We start from the raw sequence: 22,444 nt of genomic DNA on the forward strand, positions 1-22,444 counted from the left end.
TCACACCTCTCTTTATACAGCCTAACAACCTTCTAGCTACTGCCACCGCCTTGTCACACTGTTTCGTCGCCTTCAAATCCTCAGATACTATCACCCCAAGATCCCTCTCCGCTCGTACCTATCAGACTCTCCCCGCCTAACACATACGTCTCCCGTGGATTTCTACTTCCTAAGTGCATCACTTTGCATTTCTTCGCATTGAATTTTAATTGCCAAACCTTAGACCATTCTTCTAGCTTCCGTAGGTCCTTTTTCATGTTTTCCACTCCCTCCGGGGTGTCCACTCTGTTATATCCAATTTTTCATTTAGTGCAATATATTCCAACTCTCCCATCTTATTTCTTAGACTCCTAGCATTTGCATATAGACATTTCAGAGTATGTTTGTTGTTCCTGTTTCTGAGTATGTTTGTTGTTCCTATTTGCACGATGCTTAGTACTTGACACTATTGACTTGCCATCTTTTGTCTGATCTTTAGTTGTATTTAAAGGCACCTGGCCTACCACGGTCTGTTGTGCAACCTCACTATCCAGAAACCCTATCTTCCCTGCTTGTGCGGTATCCTTGCAAGATACCTTATCCCGAACCATGCGCTTTTGAGCGACTGTCGGCATTCCCCCATTTCTAGTTTAAAAGCTGCTCTATCTCCTTTTTAAATGCCGACGCCAGTAACCTGGTCCCACCCTGGTTAAGGTGGAGCCCATTGTTTCGGAATAGACTCCCCCTTCCCCAGAATGTTGCCCAGTTCCTAACAAATCTAAAACCCACTACCCTGCACCATCGTCTCATCCACGCATTGAGACTCTGCAGCTCTGCATATCTCTTGGGCCCTGCGCGTGGAACAGGTAGCATTTCAGAAAATGCTACCCTAGAGGATCTGGATTTGATATTTCTACCTAAGAGCCTAAATTTGGCTTTTAGAACCTCTCTCCCACATTTTCCTACGTCATTGGTACCCACATGTACCAAAACAGCCGACTCCTCCCCAGCACTATCTAAAATCCTATCTAGGTCACGCGTGAGGTCCGCCACCTTCGCACCAGGCAGGCAAGTCACCAGGTGATCCTCACGTCCACCAGCCATCCAGCTATCTATATGCCTAATGATCGAATCACCAACTACAACAGCTGTCCTAACCTTTCCCTCCCGGGCAGCACTTGGAGACATTTTATTTTTTGTTTTTGTTACGTTTGTACCCCGCGCTTTCCCACTCATGGCAGGCTCAATGCGGCAGGCAATGGAGGGTTAAGTGACTTGCCCAGAGTCACAAGGAGCTGCCTGTGCCGGGAATCGAATTCAGTTCCTCAGTTACCCAGTTCCCCAGGACCAAAGTCCACCACCCTAACCACTAGGCCACTCCTCCATATCCTTCCAAGTTCCCCTCCAGCCCCCCTACTTGCACCTGACCCACTATTAGCCAAAACATCCTTGCTCATGACGTCTTGCTAGTGCCAGTCTAGCTGTTGTTTATAGAGCAGATTCCCCCTCCCTCTATCTGCTCTCAATTACCTCATTTCAGCATTTGCTGCAGTGAAATGTAACTGTGTCAGAAGTGACCTTTGATTTTTAGAGGCCTAGCTCTTAGCCTGAGCCCTTGGCCTGTATTTTACTGAGAGCGAGGGACAGCATATTTCTTCAATATTTCCTGATATTAAAAAATACCCAGAAGCGTTGTCAAGAATTTTTGGCACTGCATCCATAATGTATAATTATACTACAGCAAGAGGCCCTCACTGGATGCCCACCGGAAGGGTGGAAGGCCAGATTTTAGGACTCAGGCTGTAAAAATACCAGCTAGGTTTAAAAATCAATGACTGGCTGAGCAAGGACTTGCTTTTCCTGCAAGTTAATATGTGTTCTAGCTAAAGACCTATCCACTGGAATAGTGGTGGGCCAAGCTACATAGCTTTAAACACCTGAAAAGCACTGAGTAGGCCTGATAACAAGATGATGGCATTATAGCAGAGAGCCTGCAAGAGCAAGGACTGCTTGGTGAGTTCTAATGAAACCTGGTGCAACTTCCAAATTGAGTGTAACACACATGATGTAGAAATTAAAGACAGAAATGATAAGAAGTTGTGTTCATAACACGGAGTCTGTCTTTAATAAGTTGGCACCCAGATCACAAGATGATATGAACCTGATATATCCAAATTTAGATATCTTCATAACAAGAGTTGTTTTGTTCTTGTTTGGATGTTTGGATACCCGTATCTAAGGAAATGTTTACAAAAAGGGAAATGTCTCAATCTCTCAAAATAGCTAGAACAGGAAAGGAGATGGTACAGATGGTACAGATGGACACCTGGCCGGAAAGCAAAGTATGATTCATAGATTGAGCAAGATTAGAAAAAAGTCCCTCTCAATAGACTTGTATGGGGACCAGATGGTATATAAGGACTGGTCACCCAAGCATATTTCGGAGGTTCTCCCCAACGTATCTAGGACGCAGAGCTCCAGTCAGCTGAATCCAGAATTTGTCTGATGAATGTATCTGATTAAAGTCTGATTTGCAAATAAACTCTTCATTCCAAATGATGATTTGTGGGCTTCACTTAATGATGAAAGGCTGTAAGTATAAATGCTTTTGCTACATCAGGCTATCATTCGCTGCATTGTATAACCTGTAGTCTAAATCCAGTTTGTCATAAGGCTGGTATCTTTTCTTTAGACCTAACGTCTCCCTTAGAGGCAATAACTCCTTGATTACCCCAGTACTAGTGTTATTTAGAGATGGAGCCAGATTAAGGTCACTCTAGCCTTCTTGGGGGGGGGGCCCGAGACCCCTCTATTCTCAACATTGGTGACTCCCGTACGCTGCTCCACCCTTTCCTGTCCTTCTCCTTCTTATTTATGCGTCCACATCCACGTTTTTGTCTTTCAATATTTAAAGATCAAGAATTTCCTCCCTGATGTCTCATGTCCCTTATTATAGCAGTCTGCTGTTCTCTCTCTAAGCTTTCACTCTTTCCTGTGGTTAAGCCACTTCCGTTATTCTTCCCTATCGCAGTCAGTGATAATATGTAAGCCTTGTGCTTTCTTTCCCCCTCTTAGTTGCATCCAAGACTGCGCTTTATTTCTTCTCTCTGATTCCTATCTCCCCTTCTTGGCACTGCTATTTTCCCGGTCTCTTTCCCCTTGCTGACATGTTAATTCTCCCCATAGTTGGTTTTTTCAAAAACACACTTATGTGAAATAATTTCTCCCCTTCCCTCTTCATTCTTGGTAGTCTGTCGCCACACCTTCCTGTGGGGTTTTTTTTCTTTAAGCCGCAGCTTTTACATGGTCCCTGCCACCTCTGTCCCTTTTCAGCCGGTTGTTATTCACTTATGTTTTTGTTTTCCCTTTGAATGCAGCTGTCCCAGCGTGTCACTGATTTCTAGTGCTTTGGTACGGTATGGTCCACTGCGGGTGCTGTTATATCTGTCTCTATTCTTATCTGTTACTTTTTATATCATGTTCTCCTAAGGTACCTTGGTGCCGGTCTTTCTTACCTCCTAAAACTTCCAAACCTTTTCGGGGATTGGTACGCTCAGAGTTCGTCCACATGGCACCAGCAAGGTCTTAATGCGGGCTATACGCCTAACTTCTGGAGCATGTGTGGTCTTTCATAAATCATTGTCTTCTCTCACCCGTCACCAGGATTGTGGATACATGCACAATCAGGTAACAGAGTACTGTATCATTACTCTTATGTATGTCTACTAACGCTATTCTTCTGCCTTTATTTCACTGCACTGGCATATACCCTGGTGAAAAGTGCCCACTTGAGGGGTACTGGGAACTGGTATTCAGTCCGCTCCTTTTCTAACCCCTTCCTCTGGTACTATTCTGTTTTTCTGCTTTCTTCCTCTGTTTCCTTATCGCTTTCTCCGTCTGCGCTTGGCTGGCGCATTTGTTTTTCTGTTCCTGTCCTTTTGTGAGTCTGTCTAACGATTATTATGTGATAAGTACCCTTATATCTTTTCTTTTATTCATCACCTATACCCTGTCCCTTTCGAGCGCTTGGTGTGTGCAAGGGTACGAGTGGCATCTAGGTTCTAGGCTGGGAGACCACGCCTAGCAGATGCTGGCTGTTTTTTCTCGTTTCGCCACGATTGTCATTAGCGGTCTCATGCTGGCTATTCTTAGCCTAACGCCTTGACATTTCGTGTCTTAAGTCTCCGTCCTCCCTTGAGCGAAGCTTCTCCTGTCTTTTTAGGCTATTCAGTGTATGTTGAAGTTGATCCCCGTTATGTTTCCCACCATCCCTACCTGTAGATCATGTGTTCTTACTTTTGTCTGAGCTCCTATTCACTGCAGTTCCCTGAAATCCTATATCTCTCCTTTAAAATCATTTTGGTTAAACTGACAGCCCACAGAGCCCCAACCTCCTTTCCTGCCTATACACTTCTGCTTCTAGATCTCGGATGGAGGGAGTGTCCCTTCCCTGCCCTCCAAGAGATCTGTGCTCATTTCCTCTGTGCGGTACTTAAACCTCTGAGAGGTACTTAACCTCTACCCTTGCATGTCTCTCTGATTCTGTTTCTGGCCACTGTTCCCTGCTCTTATATATAGGCTATCTGTCAGTAAGGTTATGTTCTCTTCTCCGTCCGTGATTTCTCTGCCATATTATCTTGTTAGTTATTTCTTTGATTATAAATATTCCCTATGACAGGTCTGTTGCCAGTTCTAAGTATTGTTAACCGGTGTCTCTATTTTGCAAGTGTGTCTCATGCCTTGAGAGCTTGCTGTCCGTTCGTACGCTGTAACCATCTTCCGCTCTGATAACTCCTTTCCCCCCCCCTCTTCCTTCCTGTCATACAGCTTTATACTTGATAAACCACATTTATTTCTATGCCTGCTTTGGAAACCCCCCGTCTGAAACTTTCATGATATTATAACTCTCCACTTTTGAAGTCCCGGTCTGTATTCCGTCTCTGTTCCCCGTAGCCACTTTTAGCTGCATGTCCGGGTTTAATTTTCGCTGTATAGACCCCGTCTCTGCCACTTTCGGCACCTTTCTGTCATACTCACTATATATGAAACTGTTATTACGCTCCAAGTCTTCTACCTTTGTATTTTGTCTTTGCTAAAAGTCCCAAAAGTCCTGCACTAATCCTGACAGTTGTCTGCCTTAAGCTCTCGTTGTTACTGCTTCTCTGAGTGAATATGCCACTTTTTTCTGTACCCCTCTTTCCTGTCACAGCCTTGGCTGTAAGACTGTTAAATTTATCTCACTCCCACCTATACTTTCTCCGTGCAAAAGGTCTCTTGTCCTTTATACAGCATTCTCCTGTCCCCTGGCTCTGTGACTTGTTTTTCTAAGCTATCTGGACTTCAGAAGCATGCTCTTCTCCTTCATGTATTGTCAGTGCTTTATACTGTAACTTATGGCTGGCTGTCAAACTATACGGCCATCTTCCGGTCTGATTAATGCTTTTTCTTCTCCTTTTACAGTTGTAATTTTAAATTTGTACTTGACCTAGTAGCTGTTATCACACCCTTTTAATTTATAATTTGTTTTGGGACAATGTTATATTTTTAATTAATAATGCTTAAGATTTGTCATTTATTTTCCTTATTTATGTCTTGGATATGCTTTGGGCTCTCACTTTGGCGCACACCTCACGGCCCTCCTCTCTGATGCTCTACCGACTCTTGCACCTTTTTGTTTTTTTCCTCCCACTTGATATTCCAATTTTGTTGTACAGCTTTTCTTCCTCTGATATGGGGAACATACTAAGTCCTTTGTTCATTGGTTTGCTCTGCCTGTCCATCAAGTCCCTCCTACTTCTGTTTCTGACTTTAATGAATGTTTAGGCAGCACAACGGTGTGAATGATTTTATTTTGTATCGTATTGTCCTGGTTTTGCAGGCTTCTTTACCGTCAGCTGTTGCGTTCTAATGCTTTTGAGTTTCCTTCTTGTGATTTGTTGAGTGGAAAACATATTGTCTAGCGAATGATGAACGTGAAATTTTTCACATTTTTGGTTCTGACTAATGTGTTCCAACTAATGACTTTTTTATGGTAGTACCTTCCCCGAAAAGCTTACATGTGTTTTATTTCTTTTTTTTTTTTATTATCCTTTCTTGCTACCTCTGAAGTAGGTTTCAGGGGTTCTTCCTAGGGATATGTCATACTTTTATTCTTTCTTTTCCCTCCTTTTTTATTATTTTCTACTAGTGTCACGCTATAACCATTGGGTTTGATATCGATGCCTGGGGCTTACACCCATTGGAGGTGATCCTTCAATGGATGACGGTATCTCAATTAGTAGGAGCAGACTTCCATTCCATTTTCGGAGTGGCCTGCGGATTTGGCATTATGGCCCACATATGAGTTACGTAGTACAGATGAGCGTGGGGGCAATATAGAGATGTCTGACGCCTTTTCATTGCGAGTTTGGACTAGTTGACTAGGGCCTTCAAATATTTTTGAATGGTTAGTGGTAACAGAGAAAATTCCTAGTCTTTCAATGTTTTAGTTGGGTTAGTGGTAACAGAGAAAATTCCTCACCTTAAATTTGTCAGTGTTTTGTTGTAAACGAGAAACATTCCAAACCACTGTAGGTCCATTGGAGGGGTTAGTTGTAAAAGAGAAGATTCCTAATCTGCGGAAATCCAGTGGACCGCTGCTCTTCGACTCAGAAGACCTTATTCGCTGGTTTTATGGGTTCTTTTTGGGAGTGGTTGCAACGTCCCTTCTTAGGGGCTCTATCATGGGTTCTAGCCCATGGCCGATCGTAACCGAGAAAATTCTTGGCAGGCAGTAGAAACCGAGATTTATTCCTGTCTCTAGAAGCACACTCTGGAGAGTAGTATTTATTAATTAGGGGTAGAGTAGTATGGATACATAATAGCTGACACCATTCACTTTTTGTACTTTTTTTTTCTTAAACTCTCCTTTCCTTTCCTCCTTTCCTCTTTGTGACTGTCATTTGTCTGTTAATTTGACCTGCGGTAAAAGCATTGAGCTTCCCGCCAATTAGTAATTTTTATTTCGGGTCCCTATGTTGGAGTACATTAATAGATGCGTGAGTATGATTGTGTTATGTCTCTGCATGTTTTACTATCAGGATAATCATTGCTTGTTTTTGTAAACTGTTAGCACATTATCATTTCTAGATCTCCTTGTTATCTCTGAAGCTGCCTTTTGAACCACTGACCTTGTACCAGGTTCTAGGTCTGGTCAATATATATATTACTAATCTAGTTCATTTTTTCTATAGCAAATTATAGGTCTGGAACTTATTTGTAGACCACTTGCTCACTAGGTCCCGTTATTATACATATTGGGTGATGTTGTTCACTACCCATTATATTATATCTTCCTCTCCGCACCCAACACCAGATACTGGTGATCTGACATCTATTCAGATCTCTGGTAAGGACTTTCTGAAACAAACCTTTCTATTTTGCGGTTGATCTCCCTATGCCACCGAGAGTTCGGAAGGGCGTAGTGATCCCGCCAACTGTCCTCTTTCTCAATTGATTTTCTGCGCTGGAGATTACATTGCATGAATCGTGAGTATATTTTCATTTATTGTATGTGTTACTATTAAGCTTGCCGTTGTATACTTTCATGGCATGTTGGATTAGCTCTAATTTAAATGTTTTATTTTACCAAATTTAGGATAAAGATTTTGTCCTCAATACACAGGGACACCTCTGTATGTGGGACAATAACTTTGTATATGTATGAACGTGGTTTTCCTTTTCTGTCTGTGTGCTCTGACTTGTAATTAGCTACTGGAATATTTATTTTTATGTCTTTTGTTTTGAAACCCTAAACAATTCCTTAACTGTGCACAATTCCAATGATTGGTTTTGAACTACATTTAGAAATATCTTGCTTCCTCTTCTGAACTTTGAGTTTTCTACTTATCAGGGTTAGGTTGCTGTTTTAATTTTATGTCTATATGTTCCTGTGTGTCCTGTGATAAATGGCATATATTAAATCAGCTAGTTATTAAGGAATCATTTTTTTTATTTTTAAATTAGTGCTTTAAGGTTACTCTGCGAGATTGCCTATCAACTGCAGTGGTAGTAAATCTCAAAGGAGTGTTTTTGTTTTTTTCAGGATTGTATATTATTTCATTTCAGCAAAGTTTGTTTGATTTGTGACGAGATGTTAAATACCTGATTGTTTTTGACTTCTGGTAAATTGCTTTCACTAGAAATGCAAGCACCTTTTTAGTTTTAATTTTATAGGTGTGCGTCCGTGTATGTGTTCTTTGAAAATTGCATAATTATTTCAGATATTTCCTATGAAAGGTTCTATATTATATGCCATCTAAAACACTGTTTATTTGTGACGTTGTTTAAAATAACAAGTGCTGAAGTACACTTAGAGATTAACCCTTGCATAACATAACTACCTGGTAAATCCGAACTAAAGAAATTTAGGTTGCTATTATTTTAGAGCTATGTTCAGATAAGACTAGCTACAATTGCCACCTTCCTTTTTATTGAAAACCGTACCTCTGGTAGGAGATAAAGTAATAACCTTCTCCTCTTTTCCTCTCCTGAAGTATTAATTCTATGAAGACTAATTACACCAGCATGAAGTTTTAATATAAAAACTTAAACTTACAGTTTTTATTTTGATGTATAGTCCTATTTTCAGTCACAATAATATCCAATGCTTGCAGTGAGCAGTAAACTCAAATTTGACACAGGAAACACCGTTATTTCGTGATTTCCTTAGGACCGAATGACAGAGATTAACCCTTGTAGTTCTTATTTTTTCTTAAGTTCATTTTTACAAAGCTTTGAACTCAGTATATGATACAAGGAAACATTACGTGTTTCAGATTTTTAATAACTAGATGGGTTTTTCTATGATTCTGTGTTATCCTTCCTACTCTTTGTTTAGAATTCAATTTACAATGTAAGCTTACAAGCTGTTCCAATATCATATGAACATATCCTACTGGTCAATTTATGCATTTATTGCATTAATAAAAATTGTTATTATATCCTTGCATTTTTGAATTTCACTAAAATGTTTTAAGGAATGCTCCAACTTGTCTCCTGCTTATAAAGCGGCTCCTCCTCTGTATTTAAAATATACTCTAAATTGTAAATTGATTCCTGGGAATATATAAGCTTATTTTTAGCTATCCCTCTGAATGTGAATCTTGATATGCTGTCATGATTTAGGGCCCAAATTGTGAAAGCATAGAAAGGATCAGTTTAGAATTTAATATAATTTTAATTTTCCAAATTGGCTCTGAACTATTACAGAGGACTATAGGTTATTGTCCTCCTCATTTGGCCTATTTGAACCTTGTAAAGGTCACGTGAGGAGCCCTCGTAGAAATATATAGTTTTTACATTTCTGATATTGGCTTTTCTCTATCTCTCTACATATCATATTAAAGGCTGCTGTATTTTCCTGGAGCAGACTCTGACCACAATGTTTCCTCAGACTCTGCTGACTTCCTGTGCCACCAAAATCTAATCTGCAGAGAAAAATTGTTTTCTACTTGTAACTTATGATTTTATATATTGAAACTATGCTCCACCTATTGGTGCCCCAAGGAACAAACTATGCTCCACCTATTGGTGCCCCAAGGAACTAACAATGCATTCTTTGATTTTTTCTTTCTAATGGTCCTGTGCAGAGATTTGACTACTAGATATTACTTCTTATATTAGCTCTATTTATTAAGTCCTGTAGGTTGAGTGAAGACTGCTAATCCAATTCCTGACCTACCGCCTTTATTCCAGTTTGGTACTTCTGCTACAACTGACCTCTGGCAAGAAAAAGAAGCACCAACTTCTCCAATGAGAATTTTCTTTTGTCCAAATGATGTCCTTAATTTAGACCTTCTCGGTTATGCTCTTAAATATTCTGCTATATTAAATATTTTTGCAGGCTGCTCATCTTTTCCAGAACATACATGTCACTTTACGTATGAGCTCTCTATTACAACAGACAGCGACCGTGATTCTAGAAGATACTTCCATCACCTGGACTAGTTATGAGTTTTAAATTCCTGCACATTAGACTTCTGCTCTGATTATGACTATTTCCTAAGCCACCCTTCTTTCTGAATCATCTAACTCGTAAGTCCTGCTGGCCTCCTGCAGCTGAGGGCCCAACCCTTGGTGAATGTTAGTCATCGCAGGTGAAGATTCCATACCTATTGGCGATAGATTGCAACGCATTGCCCATGCCTTTTGACTATTTTTGTGCACCATATTCCTGACCCTCCATACATCAATAATTTGAACAATCAACATCATTTCTAAATTTTAATTTTTATTGTTTTTTTTGTACTCTTTACTTTTGTTCCATATACTTAACCATTGTTATTTGATCATCTCTTCGTAATAATTACCAATCTGTCTTGCACATTATGCAAGCCAGAAGTGGGGATACATTCTGCAAATCCCAATTCCTAGTATTAAGACTGTCACTTCTACTGATTCCTTGCCCAAGTTGCTGTTAGATCGTCCAGATTCTTCTGCACTTCCACCGCCTCAACCATGATCGATGAAAGAGGATTAAGAACTGATACTTCATTTGAGATTTACAGTTGCTGTTTATGGACATTATAGACTCATATTTTGTTTTATTTTCAGTTTAGCAGTAATCCTGTCTATATATTGAAAAGGTTTTATTTTTATTTTCCTATTATTTCCTTTATTGTTCTAATTGTTTTTCCAAGAGTTTCCCCGTTATTTCTGTTTATGTAATTTAAATTGAAGTTGATATTGCTCAAGATACAAGGGTAACATCAAACCCTAATACTGGCTATGATATCATAATGTAGGTGTAAACCCTGTTAGTATCAACCAGTTATGCAATTGTTTAACTTTGGTGTAGGCTTACTTAAGCTGCATGTCTTTCTGTAGGTTTGACTGAGCTCCAAGTGGGGTAGCGGATATATAAAATGCTTCCCATACTTCCAGGTCATTATGCATATGTCAAGATCCATGATCCATGCATGACCTTTGTTAATATAAATATTCCTAGGATTGACCATTTTTGCAGTATTAGGCAACCTCATACTTGCTATCCACTTTTTAGTGCTCATGATTGGATGCCAATGATGAGTAATAAGGTCCAGGAATTCCGACCTGTTTAAGGATTCTGAATACCTACAACCTTAAACAGCCTGCAATCAGAGTACTAACCATATATTTGTTGAGCCCATAACAATGCTTACTCAAAACCACTATTCCTTCCCAAGACCACTGAGATAGATACATTAGATTATCTCTCCATGCGCTATGCAACAGATACAATAGAAGCCATAGAAAGACCTGAAACTGTTTATTAGTATGATCCACCTGAAATTGCTAGTACCCGCATACCTATACTTCATGGGATTTTGTAGATGAACTCATGGATTTGTCCCATTCATAAAACCTCTCTCACTACAGGTTTGAGTAAGTCTCAAGAGAGATGAATTCAGGATTAAGCCCAAGGGATTGGGTAATATAAAGGGAATTCCATATGCCCAAAAAAATATAGCATCTAAGAATGAAGTTTCCTGTCTTGCACCATACCTTCCAGCAATTTGTAAGACCAAAACTCCCCCTCTAGTTTGATAGCTTGCCACCTTCTGGAATGGATGATGACAAGCTTGACGAGCTTTGTGTCACCCCTCCTCAGAGGGGGTGACAAGTGGGGAATGTATAATTATACTACAGCAAGAGGCCCTCACTGGATGCCCACCGGAAGGGTGGAAGGCCAGATTTTAGGACTCAGGCTGTAAAAATACCAGCTAGGTTTAAAAATCAATGACTGGCTGAGCAAGGACTTGCTTTTCCTGCAAGTTAATATGTGTTCTAGCTAAAGACCTATCCACTGGAATAGTGGTGGGCCAAGCTACATAGCTTTAAACACCTGAAAAGCACTGAGTAGGCCTGATAACAAGATGATGGCATTATAGCAGAGAGCCTGCAAGAGCAAGGACTGCTTGGTGAGTTCTAATGAAACCTGGTGCAACTTCCAAATTGAGTGTAACACACATGATGTAGAAATTAAAGACAGAAATGATAAGAAGTTGTGTTCATAACACGGAGTCTGTCTTTAATAAGTTGGCACCCAGATCACAAGATGATATGAACCTGATATATCCAAATTTAGATATCTTCATAACAAGAGTTGTTTTGTTCTTGTTTGGATGTTTGGATACCCGTATCTAAGGAAATGTTTACAAAAAGGGAAATGTCTCAATCTCTCAAAATAGCTAGAACAGGAAAGGAGATGGTACAGATGGTACAGATGGACACCTGGCCGGAAAGCAAAGTATGATTCATAGATTGAGCAAGATTAGAAAAAAGTCCCTCTCAATAGACTTGTATGGGGACCAGATGGTATATAAGGACTGGTCACCCAAGCATATTTCGGAGGTTCTCCCCAACGTATCTAGGACGCAGAGCTCCAGTCAGCTGAATCCAGAATTTGTCTGATGAATGTATCTGATTAAAGTCTGATTTGCAAATAAACTCTTCATTCCAAATGATGATTTGTGGGCTTCACTTAATGATGAAAGGCTGTAAGTATAAATGCTTTTGCTACATCAGGCTATCATTCGCTGCATTGTATAACCTGTAGTCTAAATCCAGTTTGTCATAAGGCTGGTATCTTTTCTTTAGACCTAACGTCTCCCTTAGAGGCAATAACTCCTTGATTACCCCAGTACTAGTGTTATTTAGAGATGGAGCCAGATTAAGGTCACTCTAGCCTTCTTGGGGGGGGGGGGGGGGGCCCGAGACCCCTCTATTCTCAACATTGGTGACTCCCGTACGCTGCTCCACCCTTTCCTGTCCTTCTCCTTCTTATTTATGCGTCCACATCCACGTTTTTGTCTTTCAATATTTAAAGATCAAGAATTTCCTCCCTGATGTCTCATGTCCCTTATTATAGCAGTCTGCTGTTCTCTCTCTAAGCTTTCACTCTTTCCTGTGGTTAAGCCACTTCCGTTATTCTTCCCTATCGCAGTCAGTGATAATATGTAAGCCTTGTGCTTTCTTTCCCCCTCTTAGTTGCATCCAAGACTGCGCTTTATTTCTTCTCTCTGATTCCTATCTCCCCTTCTTGGCACTGCTATTTTCCCGGTCTCTTTCCCCTTGCTGATATGTTAATTCTCCCCATAGTTGGTTTTTTCAAAAACACACTTATGTGAAATAATTTCTCCCCTTCCCTCTTCATTCTTGGTAGTCTGTCGCCACACCTTCCTGTGGGTTTTTTTTCTTACCCTCGCCCCGCGCCGCAGAGGACTTTAAATCTTTTACCTCGGTCGCAGCAGCGTCGCATCAGCGTCAGTGAAAGCGCTGCCGACGTCTCCCTTCCCTTGCACTCATTGGTTCCCTCAGTGTCCCGCCTTCTTCTGACGTCAGAAGAAGGCGGACACTGAGGGAACCAAGAACGCGAAGGGAAGGGAGACGTTGGCAGCGCTCCGCTTTCACTGATGCTGCTGCGACCGGAAGTAAAAGATTTAAGGGCCCCAGGGCGCGGAGGAAAGAGCAGAGAGGCATGGATGGGAGGGCAGAGAGACAGGCATGGATGGGAGGGCAGAGAGACAGGCATGGATGGGAGGGCATGGATGGAAGGGCAGAGAGGCATGGATGGGAGGGCAGCAGCAGGGCCCAGGGAGAGGACAAATTGCTGGAAGGGTAGGGGAGAGAGGAGGAGTGCTAGCTATGGATGCAGCAGGGAAGGGAAGAGAGGGACAAGGATGGACATGGGGGCCCAGGGAGAGGACAATTTGCTGGAAATGGAGGGGAGGGGAGAGAGGAGGATTGCTGGCTATGGATGGAGGAGGGAAGGGCAGAGAGGGACAAGGATGGACATGGGTGCCCAGGGAGAGGACAAATGGCTGGAAATGGAGGGGAGGGGAGGAGGATTGCTGGCTATGGATGGAGGAGGGAAGGGCAGAGAGGGACAAGGATGGACATGGGGGCCCAGGGAGAGGACAAATTGCTGGAAATGGAGGGGAGGGGAGGAGGATTGCTGGCTATGGATGGAGGACGGAAGGGCAGAGAGGGACAAGGATGGACATGGGGGCCCAGGGAGAGGACAATTTGCTGGAAATGGAGGGGAGGGGAGAGAGGAGGATTGCTGGCTATGGATGGAGGAGGGAAGGGCAGAGAGGGACAAGGATGGACATGGGGGCCCAGGGAGAGGACAATTTGCTGGAAATGGAGGGGAGGGGAGAGAGGAGGATTGCTGGCTATGGATGGAGGAGGGAAGGGCAGAGAGGGAGAAGGATGGACATGGGGGCCCAGGGAGAGGACAAATTGCTGGAAATGGAGGGGAGGGGTGGAGGATTGCTGGCTATGGATGGAGGAGGGAAGGGCAGAGAGGGACAAGGATGGACGTGGATGGGAGGACAGGACCCAGGGAGAGAGAAGAAATTGCTGGAAATGGATATAGAGCAAGAAATGAAGAAGAAAGGAGGAAAGTAAAGAAATAAATGGAAAGGAAGCCCTGGAAATGGAGTTAAGAGGACAGATAGCAGCAGACTCAGATACTGGTCCAGCATGATCGGAAAAAGAAAGTCACCAGACAAAGGTAGAAAAAAATCATTTTATTTTCATTTTAGCGTTTGGAATATGTCCACTTTGAGAATTTACATCTGCTATCTTATTTTGCAATGTATAGCAATTTGTTTCTAAGAATATTGCTGACAATTCCTGTCAGTGTGGCAAGTGGTGAGCGATCAATTTCACCGGGGGGGGGGGGGGGGGGGGGGGGCAACTGATAGTCTGCAGGGGGGCGCCAGAGACCCTAGGCACGGCCCTGGGTCCAGGCGGAAGATAAGACGTGCAGCCGAGTTCTGAACGGACTGAAGGGATGGATGGCTAAGTGGGAGGCCAGTGAGGAGTAGGTTGCAGTAGTCAAGGCAAGAGGTAATGAGAGAGTGGATGAGAGTTCGGGTGGTGTGCTCAGAGAGGAAAGGGCGAATTTTGCTGATGTTATAGAGGAAGAAGCGACAGGTCTTGGCTATCTGCTGGATATGTGCAGAGAATGAGAGGGAGGAGTCGAAGATGACGCCGAGGTTGCAGGCGGATGAGATGGGGAGGATGAGGGTGTTATCAACTGAATAGCAGACTACTGTTGCTACATCCTCCTGCAAAGAGTTCCAAAGGTTAACTATTTGTTGAGGGAACAATATTTCCTCTTATTTGTTTTAAAAGCATTTCCATATAACTTCCTCGAGTGTCCCCTAGTTTTTATACTTTTGGAACAAGTGAAAAAACAAGCTGTACACCACTCAGGATTTTGTAGACCTCAATCATATCTCCCCTCATCTGTCTCTTTCCCAAGCTGAAGAGCCCTAACCTCTTTAGCCTTTCCTCATTGAGATATGGCGACCAGAACTGAACGCAATACTCAAGGTGCAGACACACCATGGAACAATACAAAGGCATTATAGTGTTTTTGGTCTTATTCACCACCCCTTTCCTAATAATTCCTAGCATTCTATTTGCTTTTTTGGCCACTGCCACACACTGAGCAGAAGATTTTAGGGTATTATCTAGAACGACACCCTGGTATTTTTCTTGAGTGCTGACCCCCAAGGTGGACCCTAGTATCAGGTAACTATATTCGGATTATTCTTTCCAGTGTGCATCACCTTGCATTTGTCCACATTAAATTTCATCTGCCATTTGGACGCCCAGTCTTCCAATTTTCTAAGGTCTTCCTCCAATATTTCACAGTCCGCACATGTTTTAACAACCTTGAGTAGTTTTTTTATCTGCAAATTTGATCACATCACTCGTCATCCCGATTTCCATATCATTTATAGATATGTTAAATAGTACTGGTCCCAGTACAGATCCCTGTGGCACTCCACTGTTTAACCTTTTCCATTTATCCCTACCCTCTGTTTTCTGTCCAATAACCAATTCCTAATCCACACCAGAAGCTTGCCTCCTATCCCATGACTCTTTAATTTTCTCAGGAGCCTCTCGTGAGGAACTTTATCAAAACCTTTCTGAAAATCTAGTTACACCGCATCAGTCGGCTCACCTTTATCCACATATTTATTCACACCTTCAAAGAAATGAAGCAAATTGCTGAGACAAGACTTCCCTCAGTTGAACCCATGCTTACTCCGTCCCATTAACCATGTTTATCTATGTGTTCTTTTAGTTTTATTCTTTATAATAGTTTCCATTATTTTGCCTGTAACCGACGTTAGGCACTAGTCTATAATTTCCCAGATCACCCCTAGAACCCTTTTTAAAAATCGGCGTCACATTGGCCACCCTCCAATCTTTAGGTACTACGGACAATTTTAATGACAGGTTACATATTGCTAACAGCAGATCAGTAATTTCATGCTTGAGTTCTTTGAGTACCCTTGGATGTATGCCGGCCGGTCCAGGTGATTTACTACTCTTTAATTTGCCATTTTGGCTCAGTACCCTTGAGTACAGACACCAGGAATGAGTGTTTTCTTATGATTTTCTTGCTTATGCTGTTACTTTTGAAGGCAAATCTTACATCTGTAGTGAACCTAAATAATTAATAGATTTTGTGGTTTCAAAAGAAGAACTGAGTGATAATATGATAGTCATAGTTTGGGTTATGAGCTGGCTGAAATGTCACTTTAATTTTTGTTGTTTTCTCAGTTTTATGATTTATTTTTTTTTGTTGGACTTATTTTCTTTCTCTTGGCCCCATTACCTTTGGGTGGGACAATATGGATGTTTGTTTTCTTCTTTCCTTGTATTTACATTTCTTAATTTTTTTTTATTCCTGAAATTACATTGTTTTTGATTGTATAATTAAAATTCTTTGAAATAAAAAGGGAAGAATAAGGCCTGCAACAAGGTATGGCCAAACCATTTTTTTTTACTTAAACAGCCTTGTAGCTATGGATTCCCACATGTGAGATTTTTTCTGCCCTTCTTGTCCTTGTAGAAAGCGAGGTTACTCACCTTTATATTGTGTTCTCTGAGGAGAGCAGAGGACACATTCTCATGTACCTACTCACCTTCCCTAAGAATTGTAATCTATTAGCTTTTTTAATTGACTGGTCCTCTATAACATCAGCAAAATTCGCCCTTTCCTCTCTGAGCACACCACCCGAACTCTCATCCACTCTCTCATTACCTCTTGCCTTGACTACTGCAACCTACTCCTCACTGGCCTCCCAATTTGCCATCTATCCCCCCTTCAGTCCGTTCAGAACTCTGCTGCACGTCTTATCTTCCGCCTGGACCGGTACACTCATATCACCCCTCTCCTCAAGTCACTTCACTGGCTTCCGATCAGGTACCGCATACAGTTTAAGCTTCTCATATTAACATACAAATGCACTCGATCTACAGCCCCTCCCTACCTCTCTACCCTCATCTTCCCTTACATTCCTACCCGTAACCTCTGTTCTCAAGACAAATCCCTCCTTTCAGTACCCTTCTCCACCACCGCCAACTCCAGGCTCTGCCCTTTCTGCCTCACCTCATCCCATGCCTGGAATAAACTCCCTGAGCCCATACACCAGGCCCCCTCCCTGCCCATCTTCAAATCCTTACTCAAAGCCCACCTCTTCATTGTCGCCTTCGGCACTTAACCACCATACCTCCATTCAGGAAACCTAGACTGCCCCAACTTGACATTTCGCCCATTAGATTGTAAGCTCCTTGGAGCAGGGACTGTCCTTTTTGTTAATCTGTACAGCGCTGCGTAACCCTAGTAGTGCTCTAGAAATGTTAAGTAGTAGTATGTGGCGGTGATAAAGGTGTGCTTGCATGTATGGTGCAGTCTTCCAAAGACTTCTGGAAGAGTTGGTGGGACATTCTCCGTACCAGGCTCTGTCGGATGTTTTCACCCTCATTTGAATGTGTTCTGTGCTGTCTTCAGAAAACATCTGCTACGGATAAGTAACTTCTCTTTTCTGACCTGTAGAAATTAAGATATCCTCTACTAATACAGTATTTTTCAGTTGAGAAACATCTCATACTTAAAATTCTGAGGTATCTAGGTGCATACAGGTGCATTAGAAGATTTGAACAACTAATAAGCAAGTTTTATGTGGTATTTGCTTTGAAAATGTACTTTTCAGTGATTCTGTTGTGTCAAGGTGGCCCAAATAATGATGAAGAAAATACCCCGTTGGGAAAATAATGTTATAAGTAACTTAGCTTTATTGGCATGAATATTCCAAATTTCTGCTGTCTTGATAGAGGAGTGTGGTAGCCGTGTTAGTCCACTCTTAAGGTTATCAATAGAAATCAAACAAAATAAAACATGGAAAAGAAATACACTGTCAGCTAGCACATTTGCTTATTTCCGATCTGACGAAGAAGTGCAACCTTCGAAAGCTAATCAAGAAATGTATTAAGTTATGTCCAATAAAAAAGGTATCATCTTATTTTCTTTTCCATGTTTTATTTTGTTTGATTTCTGCTGTCTTGATACAATACATCATTGTACTTCAGAGATTTCTCCATAATTATATCTGTTTTGCTGTTTTCCCATTCTCCTGTCTGTTTCCAGAGTATGTTGTGTGCTAATGTCATGTTAACAGTATAAATGTCTCCCCCCAAATAGTGCTTGTAAATACAGTGCAAGCTACTGAAAGTAATAGCTTGTCAGACTTCTGTTATGCCATTATCTGCAGCTTTACTTTACATTATTTTTCAGTCATTGTTTTCTAATTTGTTCTGTGATTTGTTCAGTTAAGGTACAGTAACATTTCTGAACTGCATTTTTTTCCTTTGGTGCAGGTAAATATTCCAATACATCTGGAAAGTTCTAGTTTAGAGGTGTATAAAAACGTCTTTGCTCGCCAGCGTGCCAGAGACTTGATGGAACATGCCAGTGCTCTTCTAGCAAAAGATAAACAGATTGAAGCTTTGCAACAAGAGTGCCAAGAATTACAGATAAAACTCTCAGTGGGAAAGGTGAGGACTGGAATTCTGTTTTAGTTTAATTTACATTATATTTTAGAGTTGAGTAATAGCCTACTGGCTAGAGCAGTAGGTTGAGAACAAGTGACTGTATGGTTCAGATCTTACTCCTCCCTTTGATTCTCTTTTTTTTTTTTTTTTCAAACATAATTTTTACTGAATTTTAGAATGTGATACAAATTTTACAAAAAGAAAACAGTAGTAAACTATATATCAAATCTGGAAATTTGATTACAATGATCATACCTATAGAGTAACATTTTTATCAACAATAGGACCAAATTAAACAAGAATATGAGCAATGAGCACATAATACACTGATAGTCAATGATCATGAATTTCTGGAAAGATATTAATCTAATTTAAGCCATTTAAGATTCCTTTTACACTTCAGAGTTAAAGTGCAGGAAATGATGTCTTCATATTCTCCGGGGACAAGCAGGCTCTATCCTCACATGTGGGTCGACATCCACGTTGGCCCAGGATCCGGCATATTGCTTAGCAAAAAAGAAAAGGTTTTGCTAGAGCCTTCTGGCGCGCGTGCATGACTGCGCTCCTCAGTTTGTTTGTTTTTCTGTCTGAGGAGCATCAGTGTTTTCTGCAGCTCCTCTATTGCCCGGGAAAGAGCCTTCCTTCCTTTGGTTAGTGCCTTTTAGCGATTTTTTTTTTCACTATTCTTTTTATTTAAGAAAAAAATTATTTGGCCCGAGTTTGTTTTCTTTATTTTTCTGTTGTGGGCCGAACTTAGGCTTGCTCAGCCGGAGTAATCCTTATTTTTGTGCCTTTTATTTTTTTCAATCAAAGCCGTCTTCCCTTCCATGTCATTGAAGACTTCCATTGGCTTCAAGCATTGTACTCGGTGCAACCGGACCATCTCGGGTACTGGTACGCATTCTTGGTGTAACCAGTGCCTCAGGCCCGACCATAACCTTACAAATTGCAACCTTTGTCTTCGTATGAAGAAAAGGACACAAATTTCCCAGAAACTCAGAGAGAGAAACTTTTTGGAGCTCGGTCCGGTCCTTCGTCATCGGCATTGAGGTCGTCGACGGAGGCATTGACATCGGGAGTGATGGTAGGGATGGCTGCTGCTGTGAGACCCAGGGACACTGGGAGTAGTGAGGTGTTGAGTGGACAGGTCCCCCGAGATCGACTGTCGTCGGACCCGACCCCAAGGCGTTGTGAGGATTCCATGTTGTCCTCATCGGCAAAATCGGGCGAAAACCAAGAAGTACCAATACCGATCTCCTTTAACGCACAATGCTGGGAGCTCCAGAACATCGAGGGATCTGGCTCCCGAGAAAAGTCTGCGCTAGGAAGAGCGCTCTCCCTCCATTCAAGAGGTGCCAGCGCGGCTGTCTAACAGCAGCTAAGATCCTGCTCCCACACCCCAGGCGGTTAGGCAACCTGAGCCCGCACCAGCCCCGCAGCCTTTACCGATGGTGGCTCTCGATGAGAGACTCGGGCTTGCTCCCTGAGCTTTTGGAGGCCTTTATGCAGCAGTTGACATTGGGGGGTGCCTGTGCCTAGCATGCCTGGTGCCCAGCCTGTGGTGCAGCCCCTACACCGGCACCACTTGCAGTTCTGGTGTCAGGTGCCCACCCACACCTGTTCTTCTTCAACATTAGTGGAGGGAGCTTCGCCGGAGTCGATGCAAAAACTGACCCCTCAACACCGTTCTCGAGGCCATGGGTCCTCATTTGAGACGGGCAGGGTCTCTGACATCCCTGAGGGAAGTTCTTTCTAACACCGAGAAAGAGCGTCTGAAGAGGATCCCAGGTACTTTTCCTCCGATGAGTCCTTTGGGATTTCTCTTCCCCTCCATCTGAGAGAAGGCTATCACCACCTGAGAGCCTCTCTTTCACCTTGTTTGTGCAGGAAGTGACTGAGACCAAACCCTTCCCAGTAGAAGTGGAGGATGAATCCAGTTCTAAGATGCTTAAGGTCCTGGACTGCACCTAAGGAGGCAGTGACGGCCCCTTGCATGAGGTACTCAAGGCAGTCCTCATGCGGAACTGGGTGTCCCCTCAGTCCCTGTGGTCCCCAAGAAAATTGACACCCAGTATTGGATCCACGGGGAATCAGTTACCCCACAACTCTATGGTGGTGGACTCCGCCCTCAAGAAAGCCAAGAGTATTAGAGGCTATACTTCGGCTCCCCCAGGCAGATAAGCTAGGACCTTGGACTCTTGGGAGAAAAATGTATCAGGTCGCGATGCTCATCGCCTGTATTCAATCATACCAGCTCTTCACCAACGTCTACTTGCAGAATTCGGTGAGGCAGCTGTCTGACTTGGTTGATGCATTCCCTCTGGAGCATGCCGAGCCTTTTTGCCAGCTGGTCAAGCATCAGAAGGCATGTCACAAGTTCTTGGCCAGGGGCACTTATGACACCTTTGACGTGGCATCCAGAATCTCTACCCAGGGTATAGCGATGTGCAGACTCTCATGGCTGTGTCTCTCTGATCTGGACCATTCGGTTCAGCAGAGAATGGCGGATGCCCCATGCCGGGGGGGGGGGGGGGGGGGGGGATAATCTTTTTGGTGAGAAGGTTGAGGGCCTTCTTCTACCACCTCCTCATCTAGGAGGTATTTTGATGGGTCTTCGAGTACTTCTTATGCCTTTTCTATGTGTAGGTATGCTCTGGCGGCTTGCCCGCCTGCCCAGGCTACACCCCAGTTCACTCATTTTTGTCAACAGTGTGCGCCTAAGGCTCCTGCTGCTCCCCAGCAAAAGCAAGGGACAGACTTTTGACTGGCTCCAGCAGAGCATAGCCACCATAAAAGTGTCCATGCCGGATGACTTACCAGTTGGGGAGAGGTTAAAAATTGTTTTCACCAAAGGTGGCCTCTCATAACCTCCGACCGGTGGGTTCTTCAAATAGTGTGGTTAGGATACACCCTCAGTCTGGTATCCAATCCTCCAAATTGTCCAGCAAGGGCTCATTCATTCAGCTCTAAAAACAAGCAGGTACTTGCAGAGGAACTCTCCGCCCTTCTAAAGGCCCATGCATTTGAACTCGTTCCACCAGGGGAAGAAGGGCTGGGATTCTATTCCAGGTACTTCCTTGTGCAAAAGAAAACAGGGGGATGTGTCCCATCCTATACCTAAGGGTCCTGAACAAATTTCTAGTCCGAGAAAAGTTCAGGATGGTTTCCCTGGGCACCCTTCTTCTCTTAATTCAGAAAAATGATTGCCTATGCTCTCTGGTCTTGAAGAATGCATATACGCACATCCCGATACTTCAGCTCACAGGAAATACCTTCAGTTTTGGCTGGGAACACATCACTTTCAGTACCGTGTGTTCCCTTTTGGCCTCACCTCAGCTCCCAGGGTGTTTACCAAATGTTCTAGCAGTAGTTGCAGCATTGCTACGCAGACTGGGAGTGCATGTGTTCCCTTATATAGATGATTGGCTAGTGAAGAGCACCTCGGAGAACTGTGCTCGGGAGTCCATTCGGAAGATTATTCAGGTGCTCAGTCTATTAGGGTTCATAATAAACTACCCCAAGTCCTATCTCTACCCTGTTCAACAATAGAAATTCATAGGAGCCCTTCTCAATTCGCGGGCTGTTC

General features: G+C 42.7%; 1 protein-coding gene across 1 annotated transcript in view; it reads left to right on the top strand.

The window, feature by feature from the left end:
* The window catches only part of TSPOAP1 (TSPO associated protein 1), an 864,237-nt gene that overhangs the window by 81,126 nt on the left and 760,667 nt on the right, over positions 1-22,444 (top strand). The window contains exon 4 of the mRNA XM_030186055.1: positions 18,685-18,861. Within this exon, the coding sequence (XP_030041915.1) occupies positions 18,685-18,861 (177 nt within the window). The remainder of the gene's footprint in view (positions 1-18,684; positions 18,862-22,444) is intronic.

Source organism: Microcaecilia unicolor, chromosome 13, assembly GCF_901765095.1.
Source record: "Microcaecilia unicolor chromosome 13, aMicUni1.1, whole genome shotgun sequence".
In the NCBI taxonomy this organism is placed as follows: Eukaryota; Metazoa; Chordata; class Amphibia; order Gymnophiona; family Siphonopidae; genus Microcaecilia; species Microcaecilia unicolor.